The sequence below is a fragment of the Neophocaena asiaeorientalis genome, unplaced genomic scaffold (assembly GCF_003031525.2).
Source record: "Neophocaena asiaeorientalis asiaeorientalis breed wild unplaced genomic scaffold, Neophocaena_asiaeorientalis_V1.1 scaffold599, whole genome shotgun sequence".
Classification (NCBI taxonomy): Eukaryota; Metazoa; Chordata; class Mammalia; order Artiodactyla; family Phocoenidae; genus Neophocaena; species Neophocaena asiaeorientalis.
Genome location: NW_020173499.1, coordinates 202,589 through 219,925, shown reverse-complemented (window position 1 = coordinate 219,925; position 17,337 = coordinate 202,589). Strand labels below are relative to the sequence as shown.

Genomic DNA, 17,337 nt, shown 5'->3' with positions numbered 1-17,337 from the left:
AGAAGTAATCAAACAGTTGAGGAGAAAAGAATCTTCTTTATAGAATTCCAGCTAATAAATTCCTGATGAATTTTCTGTTTCCTAATGGAATAGCACATGTAGGTGATGACCATCAATGGATGCTAAAAGCCTAAGTTAAAGTTTAATAGGGAATCTTAACATCAAACTGAGTCAGGCCAACACCATCTGAATGAATCAATGGTCAAATCTTACTGACACTAAAAAAGGGATAACCGTTATGCCTCGTAATATGATGTAATAGGAAATATGGAGTAACACCTATGAAAAGTTCTTATCTAAAATAATGAACTTGAATCTAATCAAGTCTCAAGATATAACTATCAGCATGAACGAAATGAGGTGGACAGAAGAGCAAGCTAAATGTACCATGAAGAAGTAATCAGCCAAATCTAAGACTATGACACATGCTATGCTGCAGTTTCTCCTTGACATCAATGGCATGCCTGCCCCCCACCCCCCCCCAAAAAAAAGTGCAGGAGAGGGAGATACTTAAGAGACTGATTAATGACTGTTTGGATCCTGTTTGAAACAAACCCAACTGTTTTTTTTTAAAAAAAAGGCATATTTGAGAAAATAGGGAAATCTGATGGGAGACTGTCTTAGATGACATAAAGGAGTAATTGTTAATTTTGGTGGCTGTGATAAAGGCATGGCGGTCATGTTTTTGAAAACTCCTTATCACCTAAGGATGCGTACCAAAGTATGTTCAGGTGAAATGTCGTATCTGATACGTGCTTTAAAATACACAGGGTAAAGAAAAGTAGGACAGGGGGTGGTGGGGAGCAGTCAAGGGTGGGAGATAAAACAAGATTAGCAAAATATGTTGTTGAAGCTGAACTTGAGTAAAAGGTACATGGGGTTCATTATATCATTCTCTTTCCTTTAGTCAATGTTTGCAAAGTGCCACACAATAGGTAGGTAGGCAGACAGGCAGGCAGGCAAGTAAGTGTGTAAGCAAGGAGCCCAGGAGAGAAGAAAGAAAGTGAGGGGGGAAGGGATGGAGGGAGGGAGGGAAAGGAAAGGAAGAATGATGCCAGAAAACTGGCATTAGGGAGAAGAATGTAAAGTAGGGATGACTTAAGAAGAATTTCAGCTTTGTAACCTTTCCTGAGTAGCACTGACAATATTTAAAATTCTAGAAACAAATTAGGTTTTCAAAAACACAACTTTTTATTGCATGTTGGGGTTCCCCTTCTACCTTTCTCCCACTATGATCCCTCTTTAGGGATAGGAATTTTTCATTTTCATCTGATTACCTGTTCATGCTCTAAGTATTTAAATATACTCTGTGACAAAAGGACACTTGATTGATTTGCTACTTCAAGTGTTTCTCTACAAAGGAACTGCCTGAATAGATGCTACACACACATATTTACTAAAAACATCTACTAAAATAAGATGGTGTTTATCTTGTTCTCTTCCAAAGATCCTGAATACTTTCTAATTCTCAGTGTTCTTAGTTTTGGAGATAACAAACAGGATGCAAGGCCTCAAACGACCTAATATTAAAGAATGTTATACGTCTATTCATTTTGTAGTCTCTTTTATCATATAAGTTTCTTCCAATATACCTAAAAATTCAATATGAACATGCTTTCTTATATATTAAACATCTCATATGTACAAGATGTCTGGATGTAATCCTATGCCCATAGCCAAATTTACTGTTAACTATCCCAGAGTAGAATACACATTTTATTACTTTTACAGTATAAGCTGTAATTAAATTTGCCTGAATAAAGGCATATTTGTCTTAGACCAAAAACTATTTTTTGTTTAGTTTGTGTCACCACTATAGTACAAGGTATTTTTTGACTGAATTCAGTATATTCACGATTGATAAGTAATGGCAATGAGCAAACTGACTGTCATTAACTCTAGACTAGATAATAAACTAAATGCATACCAGAGACTTACTTAATTATATCACAAAAGCTCTTTTTAACAATTCCATCATTCAGATTCTCTCCAGAGACCTCCCTACCTTTCTGCTCTTTGGAAAGCTGTTCAGCTTGGTCCCAAATTTCGGTGGCATAGAGGAAGTTGGATGTAACCTGAACATAGCTGGCTGCCATGTGGTGGATCCTCTGTGGAATGGTCACTGAAGAACCACTTGCTGAAGCACTACTGGCCCCAGAAGAATAATTTCCCGAATTGCCTGGTGACAGCTTTGGAGAAACAGGGGAAGGCATCCCAGCAGCTTTGCTACACACAGAGAAATAGGAAGTTTATTCAGATGAATATGGTGAATGTGATGAAATCAATGTACTACTGGCTCTTCCTACATGAAGACTTTTAAAATTTAAAGATTCTTTTAAACTAGAAGAGTTTCGAGAGAAGTACAATTTCTTTTAAATAAATACTTAGCTCACTGAAGACCACTGCGAATTATCATTTTATCTAGACTCTTTCCTTTAACAAACGGCAACAGAACAAAAGATGGGAAAGAAGTGAGGAAGTCATACACCTTAGTAGTAGCGGTTCCAAGACCTAGAAGCTACATCATCTCACTCCCAGCTCAACACACTTTCCACCTATTTGGGCAAATAATTGGGTACTTTCCAACTGTTTCATAGAAAGCTGAGTGGATTAACAACTAACACAAAAAAATGTGGTAGTAGATGGAAACATCTTATTTTGAACTCCATAATTTCTGGTACTTTCCTAGTTTAACCAACTTATTCAGAGCTGACAAAGAAGAACAGCTTTCTCAATCAACTGCAATCATCTCAAGCTTCCTGTCAATTAAGCATTTCCTAGAAAACACATGTTGAAATCTGGCAGGTTCATTTCAGCAGTACTAAAATTTCTGAAAAGGCCCAAGACCATAAAAAAGGGAAAATCAAACAGTAGTTGAGGGGAGAAAAGCTATTTGTTTAGAATATTTTTATCTGCACATTTCGCACTTTAAATGTGGTTAAGAAAATACATAAAGGCAAAAGACAGACTGTCGATTAGCATAAACAAAATAATTGAACAAATAAACTTAGGAAAAAAAGATTTCATGGTGTTTTTCCTCCTTTTTGTGGGTGGGTGGGCTGGGAGTGATGTGGGAATGGAGGAGAAACCGTAATCATGCCACTGTTATTAAATTCGTGTCAAAACATGAGTAAAGATAAGCTCAAGGTGATAAAAACTAGGCTAGCCACAGAAATCAAACTGTGAAAAGGGTTGAGGTGCTGTAAAAAACTTAAGACTTCTGCAGGTGAAATGTCCCCTCTTTAATCTTTCTAAGATCATGTTCATGATATTTTCAACTTAAAAAAAAAAAACAGAAAAAGATACTTTAAAAAATACATTATTAGACATGGCCTTAATTTTTTTTTAAAGTTGTCATCTTTCCATTTTTGGAAAGTGGCCAAACCCATTCCACTTTTACATAAAAATAAATAAACTTGTCATATAATATTTTATAGAATAAAATTTACCCACCTTCCCAAGCCTGGCGATGGTGCTTGAGAATTATTATAAGAATTCTGTAGAAAAAAGAGAATGTATTTAATAAAAAACAACAACAAAAAACACTACTTATGAAGTACTAAATATATTCAAAAGCATTGGGCCAGACTGATCTTAAGAAAGTTTACAATCACACCGATCCAAAATGTGTGTGTGTGTGTGTGTGTGTGTGTGTGTAAATGTGCAACAGAAGGAAGTTATTTAGATGGGAGTTGGGGTGTTGTGGAAAACTGAGAGACAAAGAATGAGTAACATTCAGATGGATAAAGAACAGGGGAGAAGGCAAAGAGAGGTAAGTCATACTATGTACAAAGGCTGCAGAAAAGAGAATGTATATGACCCATATAGTTTATCTACAGCAAAGGTTTAGAAAAGGAACGAGAGAAAGACAGAGAGAGAGAGAGAGAGAGAGAGAGAGAGAGAGAGAAATCTTGAGGGCCTTGCAGGTCAGGGTAAGAATCTTTGACTTGACTTGACTCTGCAGGGAATGATAAGCTATGAAAGGGTTCCAAGTCATATCAGGGCAGAATTTTAGGAAGACTTATGTAGTGCTATCATGAAAAAACATATGAAGATATTTTAGGAAACTAAGAGAATAAGTTAAGGAAGGATGGTAGTGAAAACAAAAGACCATTTAAAAAGTATAAATTAGGTTTTGTGATAAAAATAGGCTGCATCTACTGAAATATTATTAAGAGCTACTGAATATGGCTACATAGGTTCTACAATCAGATACATGTGCAGTTTAAACATCAAATTATTTGAAAGTTCCCAAATAGTAGCTTCTCCCCTGCTCTGGTAGGGAAAACATGAGGGCACTTCTGGGGTGGAGATAGGAGACTTTATAAATTTTTTGCCCTGGGAAACAGATACTCCTCTTTTGCACACTTACCTTCAGGTGCTCTGTTAGTGTCTTTGAATACTTCAGAGCAGTTTCTTTCTTCAGTTTGAATAGCCTCAGGTACAGCAAAGACTGGCATCGCAGGCTAGCCAATGGAAAAGGGCAGCTTATTTACCAGGACAACAGACTCTGGCCACATCTGTATAGACAACCTTTGCATCGTGCCAGACTACATGACTGGCTCATGTGAGCAGACCATGGCATAAGGACAACAACACTAACTCTTAGGCAAAACCAAAAGATGTGATCTTCTTATGGTACATACCCTAGGGAGAGGAAGGAAGGGGAAGAGACCTAGGACTAGCCTCCTATTTGTTGACATTCAAAAATCAAAACCTCACCCACAGGACACCAACATGTTGTTATAACATATGGACTAAAAAAATCCCTGCGGGGAAATTCCCTGGCAGCCCAGTGGTTAGGACTCAGTGCTTTCATGGCCACGGTCTGGGTTCAATCCCTGGTCAGGAAACTAAGATCACGCAGGCCACGTGGCATGGCAAAAAAAAAAAAAAAATCACTTTGGGGCAGAATCTCTACATCAAATTACAATATAAATAATGTAAAATAGTAAAACTAGGAACTCAACTATGAATATCACAATTCTTTCCTTTTTACACATCTTTATTGGAGTATAATTACTTCATAATGCTGTGTTAGCTTCTGGTGTACAACAAAATGAATCAGCCATATGCATACATATATTCCCCATATCCCCTCCCTCTTGAGCCTCCCTCCTACCCTCCCTATCCCACCCCTCTAGGTCATCGCAAAGCATCGAGCTGATCTCCCTGTGCTATGCTGCTACTTCCCAATAGCTAAATATTTTATTCGGTAGTGTATATATGCCAATGCTACTCTCACTTCGCCTCAGCTTCCCCTCTCCCCGGCCCCATGTCCTCAAGTCCATTCTCTATGTCTGCCTCTTTATTCCTGCCCTGCCACTAGGCTCATCAGTACCATATTTTTTAGATTCCATATATATGCATTAGCATACAGTATTTATTTTTCTCTTTCTTACTTCACTCTGTATGACAGACTCTAGGTCCATCCACCTCACTACAAATAACTCAATTTCATTTCTTTTTATGGCGGAGTAATATTCCATTGTATATATGTGCCACATCTTTTTTTATCCATTCACTGTTGATGGACATTTAGGTTCCTTCCATGTCCTGGCTATTGTAAATAGTGCTGCAATGAACACTGGGATACATGTCTCTTTTTGAATTATGCTTTCCTCAGGGTACATGCCTAGTGGTCAGATTGCTGGGTCATATGGTAGTACTATTTTTAGTTTTTAAAGGAACCTCCGTACTGTTCTCCATAGTGGCTGTATCAATTTACATTCCCACCACCAGTGCAGAAGGGTTCCCTCTTCACCACACCCTCTCCAGCATTTACTGCTTCTAGATTTTTTGACACTGGCCATTCTGACCGGTGAGAAGCGATACATCATTGTAGTTTTGATTTGCATTTCTCTAATAATTAGTGATGTTGAGCATCTTCTTAGTGCCTCTTGGCCATCCATCTTCTTTGGTAAAATGTCTGTTTAGGTCTTCCTCCCATTTGTTAATTGGGTTGTTTGTTCTTTTGATATTGGACTACATGAGCTGTTTATACATTTTGGAGATTAATCCTTTGTCCACTGTTTCATTTGCAAATATTTTCTCCCATTCTGAGGGCTGTCTTTTCGTCTTGTTTACTGTTTCCTTTGCTGTGCAAAAGCTTTTAAGTTTAATTAGGTCCCATTTGTTTATTTTTGTTTTTATTTTCATTACTATAGGAGGTGGGTCAAAAAAGATCTTGCTGTGGTTTATGTCAAAGAGTGTTTTTCCTATAAGAGTTTTATAGTGTCCAGTCTTACATTTAGGTCTTTAATCCATTTTGAGTTTATTTTTGTGTGTGGTGTTAGGGAGTGTTCTAGTTTAATCCTTTTACATGTAGCTGTCCAGTTTTCCCAGCACCACTTATTGAAGAGGCTGTCTTTTCTCCATTATATGTTCTTGCCTCCTTTGTCGTAAATTAGGTGACCATATGCGCGTGGGTATCTCTGGGCTTTCTATCCTGTACCATTGATCTATACTTCTGTTTTTGTGCCAATATCATACTGTCTTGATTACTGTAACTTTATGGTATAGTTTGAAGTCAGGGAGCCTGATTCCTCCAACTCTGTTTTTCTTTATCAAGACTGCTTTGGCTATTCAGGGTCTTTTGTGTTTCCATACGAATTGTAAGACTTTTTGTTCTAATTCTGTGAAGAATGCCATTGGTAGTTTGATAGGGATTGCACTGAATCTGTAGATTGCTTTGGGTAGTCTAATCATTTTCACAATATTGATTCTTCCAATCCAAGAACATGGTATATTCCTGCATCTGTTTATGTCATCTTTGATTTCTTACATCAGTGTTTAAAGTTTTCTGAGTACAAGTCTTTTGCCTCCTTAGGCAGGTTTATTCCTAGGTATTTTATTCTTTTTGTTGCAATGGTAAATGGGAGTATTTCCTTAATTTCTCTTTCTGATTTTTCGTTGTTGGTGTATAGTAATGCCAGAGATTTCTGTGCATTAATTTTGTATCCTGCAACCTTACCAAATTCATTGATTAGTTCTAGTAGTTTTCTGGTGGCATCTTTAGGATTTTCTATGTATAGTATCATGTATAGTATCTGCAAACAGAGACAGTTCTACTTCTTTTCCAATTTGTATTCCTTTTATTTCTTTTTCTTCTCTGATTGCCGTGGCTAGGACTTCCAAAACTATGTTGAATAAGAGTGGTGAGAGTGGACATCCTTGTCTTCTTCCTGATCTTCGAGGAAATGCCTTCAGTTTTTCACCATTGAGTATGATGTTGGCTGTGGGTTTGTCATATATGGCCTTTATTATGTTGAGGTAGCTTCCCTCTATGCCCACTTTCAGGAGAGTTTTTATCATAAATTGATGTTGAATTTTGTCAAAAGCTTTTTCTGCATCTATTGAGATGATCATATGGTTTTTGTTCAGTTTGTTAATATGGTGTATCACACTGACTGATTTGCGTATACTGAAGAATCCTTGCATTCCTGGGATACATCCCACTTGATCATGGTGTATAATCCTTTTAATAAGTTGTTGAATTCTGTTTGCTAGTATTTTGTTCAGGGTTTTTGTATCTATGTTCATCAGTGATATTGGTCTATAATTTTCTTTTCTTGTGATATCTTTTTCTGGTTTTGGTATCAGGGTGATGGTGGCTTCATAGAATGAATTTGGGAGTGTTTCTCCCTCTGCAATTTTTTGGAAGAGTTTGAGAAGGATCGATGTTAGCTCTTCTCTAAATGTTTGATAGAACTCACCTGTGAAGCCATCTGGTCCTGGACTTTTGTTTGTTGGAAGATTTTTAATTATAGTTTCAATTTCATTACTTGTAATAGGTCTGTTTATATTTTCTAATTCTTTCTAGTTCAGTCTTGGAAAATTGTACCTTTCCAAGAATTTGTCCATTTCTTCGTGGTTGTCCATTTTATTGGCATATAGTTGTTTTTAGTAGTCTCTTATAATCCTTTGTATTTCTGCAGTGTCAGTTGTGACTTCTTTCTCATTTCTAATTTTATTGATTTGCATCCTCTCCCTTTTGTTCTTGATGAGTCTGGCTAAGGGTGTATCAATTTTGTTTATCTTCTCAAAGAACCAACTTCTAGTTTTTATTTGTTTATTTATTTATGGGCTGCATTGGGTCTTTGTTGCTGTGTGCAGGCTTTCTTTAGTTGTGGCGAGCGGGGGCTACTCTTCATTGTAGTGTGAGGGCTTCTCATCATGGTGGCTTCTCCTGTTGCAGAGCACGGGCTCTAGGTGCGTGGGCTCTGTAGTTGTAGCTTGCAGGCTCTAGAGCATAGGCTCAGTAGTTGTGGCTCACAGGGCTTAGTTGCTCCGCGGCACATGGGATCTTCCTGGACCAGGGATTGAACCCATGTCTCCTGCATTGGCAGGTGGATTCTTAACCACTGCGCCACCAGGGAAGTCCCCAACTTCTAGTTTTATTGATCTTTGCTACTGTTTTCTTTGTTTCTATTTCATTTATTTCTGCTCTGATCTTTATAATTTCTTTCCTTCTACTGACTTGGGGTTTTCTTTGTTCTTCTTTCTCCAGTTGCTTTAGGTATAGAGTTAGATTGTTTATTTGACATTCTTCTTGTTACCTGAGGTGAGACTGAATTGCTATAAACTTTCCTCTTAGAACTGCTTTTGCAGCGTCCCATAGGTTTTGGGTTGTCACGTTTTCATTGTTATTTGTTCCCATGTATTGTCTTATTCCTTATTTGATTTCTTCAGCCATCTCTTGGTTACTGAGTAGCACACTGTTTACCCTCCAGCTATTAGTGTTTTTTTTACAGTTTTTTTCCTGTAACTGATTTCCAATCTCATAGCGTTTGTGGTCAGAAAAATGCTTGATATGATTTCAATTTTCTTAAATTTTCCAAGGCTTGATTTGTGACCCAGGATGCGATCTATCCTGAAGAATGTACCATATCCACTTGAGAGGAAAGTGTATTCTGCCACTTTAGGGTGGAATGTTCTATAAATATCAACTAAACCTATCTGGTCTATTGTGTCATTTAAAGCTTGTGTTTCCTTATTTATTTTCTGTTTGGATGAGAGGTCCATTGGTGTAAGTGAGGTGTTAGAGTCCCCTACAATTATTGTGTTCCTGTTGATTTCCCCTTTCATGGTTGTTAGCATTTACCTTATGTATTGAGGTGCTCCTATGTTGGGTACATAAACATTTATAATTGTTATATCTTCTTCTTGGATTGATCCCTTGATCATCATGTAGTGTCCTTCCTTATCTCTTATAACAATCTTTATTTTAAAGTCTATTTTATCTGATATGAGTATTGCTATTCCAGCTTTCTTTTGATTTCCATTTGCATGGAAATATGGAATATATTTTTCCATCCCTTCACTTTGCCTGTATGTGTCCCTAGGTCTGAAGTGGGTCTCTTGTAGACAGCATACATATGGGTCTTGTTTTTGTATCCATTCAGCCAGTCTGTGTCTTTTGGTTGGGGCATTTAATCTATTTACATTCAAGGTTATTATTGATATGTATGTTCCTATGACCATTTTCTTAATTGTTTTGTGTTTGTTTTTGTGGGTCTTTTTCTTCTCTGTGTTTTTCCACTTACAGAAGTTCCTTTAGCATTTGTTGTAAAGCTGGTTTGGTGGTGCTGAATTCTCTTAGCTTTTGCTTGTCTGAAAAGCTTTTGATTTCTCTGTTGAATCCGAATGAGACCCTTGGTGCGCAGAGTAATCTTGGTTGTAAGTTATTATCTTTCATCACTTAAGTATATCCTGCCACTCCCTTCTCCCCTGCAGAGTTTCTGCTGAAAGATCAGCTGATAACCTTATGGGGATTCCTTTGTATGTTATTTTTTGCTTTTCCCTTGCTGCTTTTAATATTTTTTCTTTGAATTTAATTTTTGTTAGTTTGATTAATATGTGTCTTGGTGTGTTTCTCCTAGGGTTTATCCTGTATGGGACTCTCTGTGCTCCGTGGACTTGGGTGACTATTTCCTTTCCCACGTTAGGGAAGTTTTCCACTATAACCTCTTCAAATATTTTCAGATCCTTTCTTTTTCTCTTCTGCTTCTGGGATCCCTGTAATTCAAATGTTGGTGCGTTTAGTGTTGTCCCAGAGGTCTCTGAGATTGTCTTCAATTCTTTCCATTTTTTCTTTATTCTGCTCCTTGGCAGTTACTTTCACCATTCTGTCTTCCAGCTCACTTATTTGTTCTTCTGCCTCAATTATTCTGTTACTGAATCAGTATTTTTCATTTCAGTTATTGTGTTGTTCATCTCTGTTTGTTTGTTCTTTAGGTCTTCTAGATCTTTGTTAAACATTTCTTGTATTTTCTCAATCCGTGCCTCCATTCTATTTCCAAGATTCTGGATCATCTTTACTATCATTACTCTGAATTCTTTTTCAGGTAGATTGCCTATTTCCTCTTCATTTATTTGGTCTTGTAAGTTTTTACCTTGCTCCTTCATCTGTGACATATTTTTTTGCTGTCTCTCTCTCTCTTTTTTTTCTTTTGATGGTTGGGATTGTTTTCCTGTCTACTGGTTGTTTGGCCTGAGGCTTCCAGCACTGGAGTTTGTAGGCTGTTGGGTAGAGCTGGGTCTTGGTGCCGAGATGAGGACCTTTGGGAGACCTCACTCTGATGAATATTCCCTGGGGTCTGAGGTTCTCTGTTAGTCCAGTGGTTTGGACTCGGAGCTCCCACAGTAGGAGCTCTGGCCCAATCCCCAGCTCGTGAACCAAGATCCTGCAAGCCATGCAGGGTGGCAAAAAAAGAAAAAGAAAAAAAGAGCAGAGCAATAACAAAGAGTGAAAAATAAAATGAGACCAGGAAACTAACAGATATGTTAGAAAGAATATAAAAATAAAAATACAGATGAAACAACAATCGGAAGGTAAAACAGAACCACAATAGTAAAAAAGGGGGAAAAAAAAAAGGAGAAAAGGCCTTGGCTGTGTGGGTGGGGCTTAGGCAGGGGTGGGGTTTTTAGGCTGTGGGCAGGGCCTATGTTTAGGACCCACAGGGCTGGAAAAGGCCCTGGCTGGGGGCGGGGTTGGGCCTAGGCTCAACAAAACAGAAGGGGTCCAGGCGTGCCCCTGGTTTGCCCTGAATGGGCAGGGCAAATGCCATCCTCACCTCTCCTGCTCCTCAGGTCCTGGAGGGTCCCTCCCACTTGCCTCTCCTGTTCTCCCCCGCCTCCCTCCTATGCTCCCAGGACCCACAGGGCCTGGGAGGGGGCTGTGGAGGGTTGGGGACCCAGCCTGGGAGCCCAGCAGGCTTCCTAGGCTGAGTGGTCAGGGCAAAGCCCTCTGCACCTCTCCTGCTCCTCTGGTCCTGGAGGGTCCCCCCACCTGCCTCTCCTGTTCTCCCCCACCCTCCCTCCTATGCCCCCAGGACCAACACAGCCCACAGCGGGCCTCTGAGGGCATAGGATCTGGCCTGAGAGCTGGGCAGGCTTTCCAGGCCAACTGGGCAGGGGAAACGCTAGGCACAGTCCCCACTGATCCGAGCCCCCGAGGGTCCCTCCAGGTGTGGGAACCCCTCCCCGATCCCAGCCACCCCTCAGTGGCGTGGTCCTGTCCCGCCTCCACTTCTCCTCTCCCCTCAGTCCCCCCACGTCCTACCCGGTCGCTTGGGGGTTCCTCCCGTCTCCTTGGGCGTCAAGGTCTCCCGCCAGCGTCCGGCAGGCGCCCTAGTTGTGGGGAGACGCTAACTCCGCGTCTTCCCGTGCCGCCATCTTGACTCCTGGCTCTGAATATTACAATTCTGATGTAACATATATAAACCCAACACGGCTTACAAAGGCCCTGCATGATCATCACCGCCTACCTCTCCAGTTACTTTCACTTCTCCCTGTCTTTTAGTTCCTTGACAGAAAGTTTCCAGTTTCTTTCCACTATCCAGCTGTGTACATGTTTCCTGTACCTAAGGATTAAGTATCCCTACATTTTACCGTTATAGTTACATAAACTTTTGCTTCAAAGTACTTAATTCATATACTTGTGTGGTTATTTGATTAATTTCTGTTTTTTCACACTAGACACTAGACTCCATGACAAATAGGACCATGACAGTTTTTCCCAAGGCTGCACTCCCAGTTGTTAAACATGTGCCGGGTAAAGTATATACCCACAACAAATAAACTATCCCTCTGGGAACAAGCAAACAAACCATATTCTTTATCCTGAGCAAGCTAGATGTTTGCTCCCTAAGGTAAGGCATAGGTATATGTAAATGGAGAGAGAGGCTACCAAAAGAAAAAAAGCCTGGATTTTTTATGGTGTCCACCTTTACTTCAATACACAACAGAAGTCTGAGAGTAATAAAAATAAACTATAGTTAAATATAAAAAACAAAAAACCCCCCAGAGTCTGAAAAAGTGACCACTTAAGACAACAGAAAGTTCTAGTATCAGTCCCCCTCTACCAAGGCTTTTGTCAAGAGGGCAATGGATTAGAGACTCACAGCAACTAAAGTATTTCTGAAGGAATTCTGAGTTATTTTCTACTTTACCCATAAAGAACGGATTTATGACTGAGTTATGGAAGGAAGATTCAAGGATAACTTTCAGACGAATATAGCACAATTCATTATGAAACTGCTTTGTCATCTAGCAGAGGCTAAAACACGTAATACTTACCAAAGTACTGTGAGTCTTTTATCTGCAGCTGTAGCATCTGGTGCCAAGTAATTCTTTAGCTTCATGGTGTATCTGTGAGATAATATAAGAAACAAATGACACAAAATAAAATACTTCATCTGTCTTATGACCTCCTTAGTCCTCTAAACATTAGAATCAAACCTAAATAAAGGCAAAAATACCCACTAAAGCAGAGGTCCCCAACCCCTGGGCCATGGACCGGTACTGATCTGTGGCCTGTTAGGAACTGGGCAGCACAGCAGGAGGTGAGCAGTGGGCGAGCAAGCGAAGTTTCATCTGTATTTACAGCTGCTCCCCATAATTCGCATTACCGCCTGAGCTCCATCTCCTGTCAGATCAGCAGCGGCATTAGATTCTCATAGGAGCATGAACCCTACTGTGAACTATGCATGTGCGGGATCTAGGCTGTGTGCTCCTTATGAGAATCTAATGCCTGATGATCTGAGGTGGAGCTGAGGCGGTGATGCTGGCTCTGGGGAGTGGCTGCAAATACAGATTATCATTAGCAGAGAGGTTTGACTGCACCGAGACCATAATAAATCAATTGCTTACAGACCCATATCAAAACCCTATCAGTAGGGCTTCCCTGGTGGCGCAGTGGTTGAGAATCTGCTTGTCAATGCAGGGGACACGGGTTCGAGCCCTGGTCTAGGAAGATCCCACGTGCCGCAGAGCAACTAGGCCCGTGAGCCACAATCACTGAGCCTGCGCGTCTGGAGCCTGTGCTCCACAACAAGAGAGCCCGCAATAGTGAGAGGCCCGCGCACTGCAATGAAGAGGGGCCCCCACTTGCCGCAACTAGAGAAAGCTCTCGCACAGAAATGAAGACCCAACACAGCCATAAATAAATAAATAAATAAATGAGTAGCCCCCGCTCACCACAACTAGAGAAAGCCCACGTGCAGCAACGAAGACCCAATCAGCCAAAAATAAATAGATAAATCATTTAAAAAATAAAAATAATAAAAATAAAAAAATAAAACCCTATCAGTGAGTGGCAAGTGACAATTAAGCTGCATCTTACAGAGTAGACGGGACATAAGCAACACACTTTGGGTGTGACTGTCTCCCATCACCCCCAGATGGGACCATCTAGATGCAGGAAAACAAGCTCAGGGCTCCCACTGATTCTGCATTATGATGAGTTCCATAATTATTTCATTATATATTACAATGTAATAGTAATAGAAATAAAGTGCACTATAATGTAATGTGCTTGAATCATCCCAAAACCATCTCCCACCCCCAGTCCATGGAAAAATTGTCTTCCACGAAACCAGTCCTTGGTGCCAAAAAGGTTGGAGACTGCTGCACTGAAGGGTCTAGTTCTCCTTATCCAAGGACAATAAAGGACTAAGGATCCTCTTTAGCTTTACTGTATATATTAGTCTTTTCCTAGAAGGACCAGAGAAATGTTATTGCCAGTGATGTGGCAAGTCTTCCCACTTACTTGATGAGCTCCACTGTCTCTGAATACATAAGGAATGGGGATTTGGATTCCTGAGCATTTTTCTCTAATGCATTCCCACATTCAATGAAAGATACCACAGCATCAAGATAGTATACAGCTTTCTCAAACCTATCAGACTGAAGAAAGGAGAATAAAGGTAAATGAGAGCCGCACTGATGTACTATGAGAACAAATGAAGATTTAAGTTAATTTGATTAAATATATAAATGTGAGGAGAATATTTACATACCAATGCATCTGCATTGTGTTTTAGCTTTTTTGCTTCTTGTAAATAATGGTCTGCTGAATAATTTCTGCAATGTAAATTTTTATTATAAGTAAAATGGTAAATATTTTCATGATACTAGTTCACTTTAGTCTCTAATATTCCTCAGTTTTCATGTCCTCAAGTAAAGAAAATGAACTATTACTAAACATTCAATTCAGCTTTTTCTGATGAATGTTTAAATTGGGTTAAGAGCATAAATCATTTTGGCCAACTTGGCAAATTTTCTACTAGGAAAACAGAAATCAAACTCCCTAGTATTAACTGCTAACTTACCCAAGTTGTTTGAAAGATTGAGAGTAAACAAAATGTGGGTAGGAAACATAACCTTTTATCAAAATGGAGGGAAAAAAAGCAACATTGCTCTTACTTATTTAAGAAAGCCCTTATTTTAAACAGTAAAGTCAGCAGCAGTAAGATTCTACTGGAAGGTACATTATTCACATTCCCCATGAGAATCATGGAGTTAATAAGGTAAAGGAGCAATACTTGGACTAGTAGGTGCCTTTCAAATTAAAATCTGAATATTCTTTGATCACAACTCAATCAATTCTTCTGGTCACTGACAGAAATTAAAATGAGTTTTTTATATGCTGACTGGAATGATTTCTTGAATGCATAAAAAATCATATTTATCTCACCTGTCATCAAAGGCAAGCTTCGTTCTCCGAGGCTTAGAAGCATCAGGAGTTGGTGTAGATGGAGGACAGTTAGAAGAGCTATTTGGAGCCTTTTCCTGACCAAAAAAATATATATAACTATGTTGAAAATTGTGAGATTAAAATTACAAGTATTTGAGCCAGTGGTTAAAAAGCAAACAAAATTCCATTGCCTTTGGTAATTAATTTCCTTGTTATAAAATATTAAAATTTCAGAATGTAAATGTCCTTTTTATGGAATAAACCCATTTTATATAACCAAAAATATTCTTTATAATATCAGGGGTCTACTATGTGCCAGGCACTGACCCTGGCACTTGTAAAAACATAAGGAAGACACAAACCTACTATCAATATAGCAGTACTACTTAAGACAAAATTTACTGGTAATAACTGGTCGATGAAAACAACAATAATATCTAACATCTACTATGTGCCTCCTACTTACTAGGCACTCAGTTAACCAAGTACTTAGCACAATCATTAATCCTTCAACAACCCTATGAAATATGTACTGCTATTAGGATAGAATAAAAAGTAGTCTCAAGGAGGCTGAGTAACTTGTCCAAGTTCAAACAGCTTTAAGCAGTATTCCTGGAAACTGGGCTTTAAGTCCAGATCTGTCAGATTTCAAAAGCCTGGACAGGGACTCCCCTGGGTCCAGTGGCTAAGACTTCAAGCTCCCAATGCAGGGGGCCCGGGTTTGATCTCTGGTCAGGGAACTAAGATCCCACATACCACAACTACTGACCCCGAGTGCTGCAACAAAGACCCACCGCAGCCAAAAAAGGAGCCTGGACACTTACTTAAATTTTATTCGGCCTCCTATCAACATGTCCATCCTGTCTCCTATCAACACAGACCTCTATGCAATGGCTATGACCCTGTCCTCCCAACTGCTTCCCCATCCAACCCTATGACACAATAATATATATTTTATTACTTCTGCTTAAAATCTATTTCTAAAAAACCATGTAACCATTTTTTTTTCTTTTCTTGTAAAAGAGTCCTTCAGTTCCACCCATTACAGTTTCCTTCAAGAATGAAAATAAAAGCCTGAGATTTGAGAAAATGCTAAGCTCTTTACGCAGTCTGCATGTTTATGAAATTGCTTCCTAAATACTGTTGCAATCTAACATTACTTGGACAGCTTTCCCTCTGTGTTTTATAAACAGATCTACAAATGCCTAAGTTTAAGTTTATTGATGGAAAACTGAAGTTTCTGAAAATAAAAAAAGAAATTACTATGTGTGGTAAGAGATGCTAACTAGACTTACTGCAGTGATTGTTTTGCAATATATACATATATGTAATCATTATGTTGTACACCTGAAACTAATATGTTATATATCAACTATATCTCAATTAAGAAAAATCTAGAAGAACTTCTCTCAGTGAACAATAGGACAAACTGACAAAATATCAGTCAGCATATAGGTGTGAAAACATGATTAATCTAATTGAATTATATAGCTCCCTGTCCCCAATTCATGTGGAAGGCACAGTCTTTTCAAACAAATATAGAACATTACAAAAATCTACCGTATACTATGCTCTTTTATAAAGCAACTCTTAACAAATAACAAATAACACGCAGATCACTTTCCAGCCCCATTGCAACTAAGGTAGAAGTACTAACCAAAAGACAACGAGAAAAATCTCTATGTTTGGAAAGTGAGTAACACACGTTTAAATAAGTCTTGGATCAAAGATGAAATCAGAAAGGAAATTTAAAAACATTTTAAACTGTATTATAAAAATATTATATACCAAAAAAAAAAAATATATTATATACCAAATCTTGAAGATTAAGCTAAAGCAGTATTTAGAGGAAAATATATAGTCTAACTGCTTATATTAGAATATTAGAGAAAAAGGACTGAAAATTAATTTTAAAAAACTTGAGCTAGGTATCCATCTTTAAAAGTTAATAAACAGAGCAGCAAAACAAAAAGAAATTGAAAGGAAATTATAAAGCATGTAAGTTAATGAAACAGAAAACAAAAATAAACTACAGAGAATAAAGACAAAGAAAGGTTGTTTTTTGAAAAGACAAGTAAAAGTGATAAGCCTCTGATGAGACTGATCAAGGAAAAGAGAAAGATGGCACAGAAAACTAATACTAAAAATAAAAGAGAATCATGGGCTTCCCTGGTGGCGCAGTGGTTGAGAATCTGCCTGCCGATGCAGGGGACATGGGTTCGTGCCCCGGTCCGGGAAGACCCCACATGCCGCGGAGCGGCTGGGCCCATGAGCCATGGCCACTCAGCCTGCGCGTCCGGAGCCTGTGCTCCGCAATGGGAGAGGCCACAACAGTGAGAGGCCCGCGTACCACAAAAAAA

At 39.0% G+C, this 17,337-nt stretch overlaps 1 protein-coding gene across 3 annotated transcripts in view; it reads right to left on the bottom strand.

The window, feature by feature from the left end:
* Positions 1-17,337, bottom strand: part of AFF4 (ALF transcription elongation factor 4) — a 93,846-nt gene that overhangs the window by 6,552 nt on the left and 69,957 nt on the right. For all 3 annotated transcript variants that reach the window (XM_024747618.1, XM_024747617.1, XM_024747620.1), the window contains 7 exons: positions 14,978-15,072; positions 14,301-14,364; positions 14,051-14,187; positions 12,580-12,651; positions 4,373-4,466; positions 3,454-3,497; positions 2,006-2,226 (listed from right to left, as the gene is read on the bottom strand). In XM_024747618.1, coding sequence (XP_024603386.1) covers positions 2,006-2,226; positions 3,454-3,497; positions 4,373-4,466; positions 12,580-12,651; positions 14,051-14,187; positions 14,301-14,364; positions 14,978-15,072 — 727 coding nt within the window. The remainder of the gene's footprint in view (positions 1-2,005; positions 2,227-3,453; positions 3,498-4,372; positions 4,467-12,579; positions 12,652-14,050; positions 14,188-14,300; positions 14,365-14,977; positions 15,073-17,337) is intronic.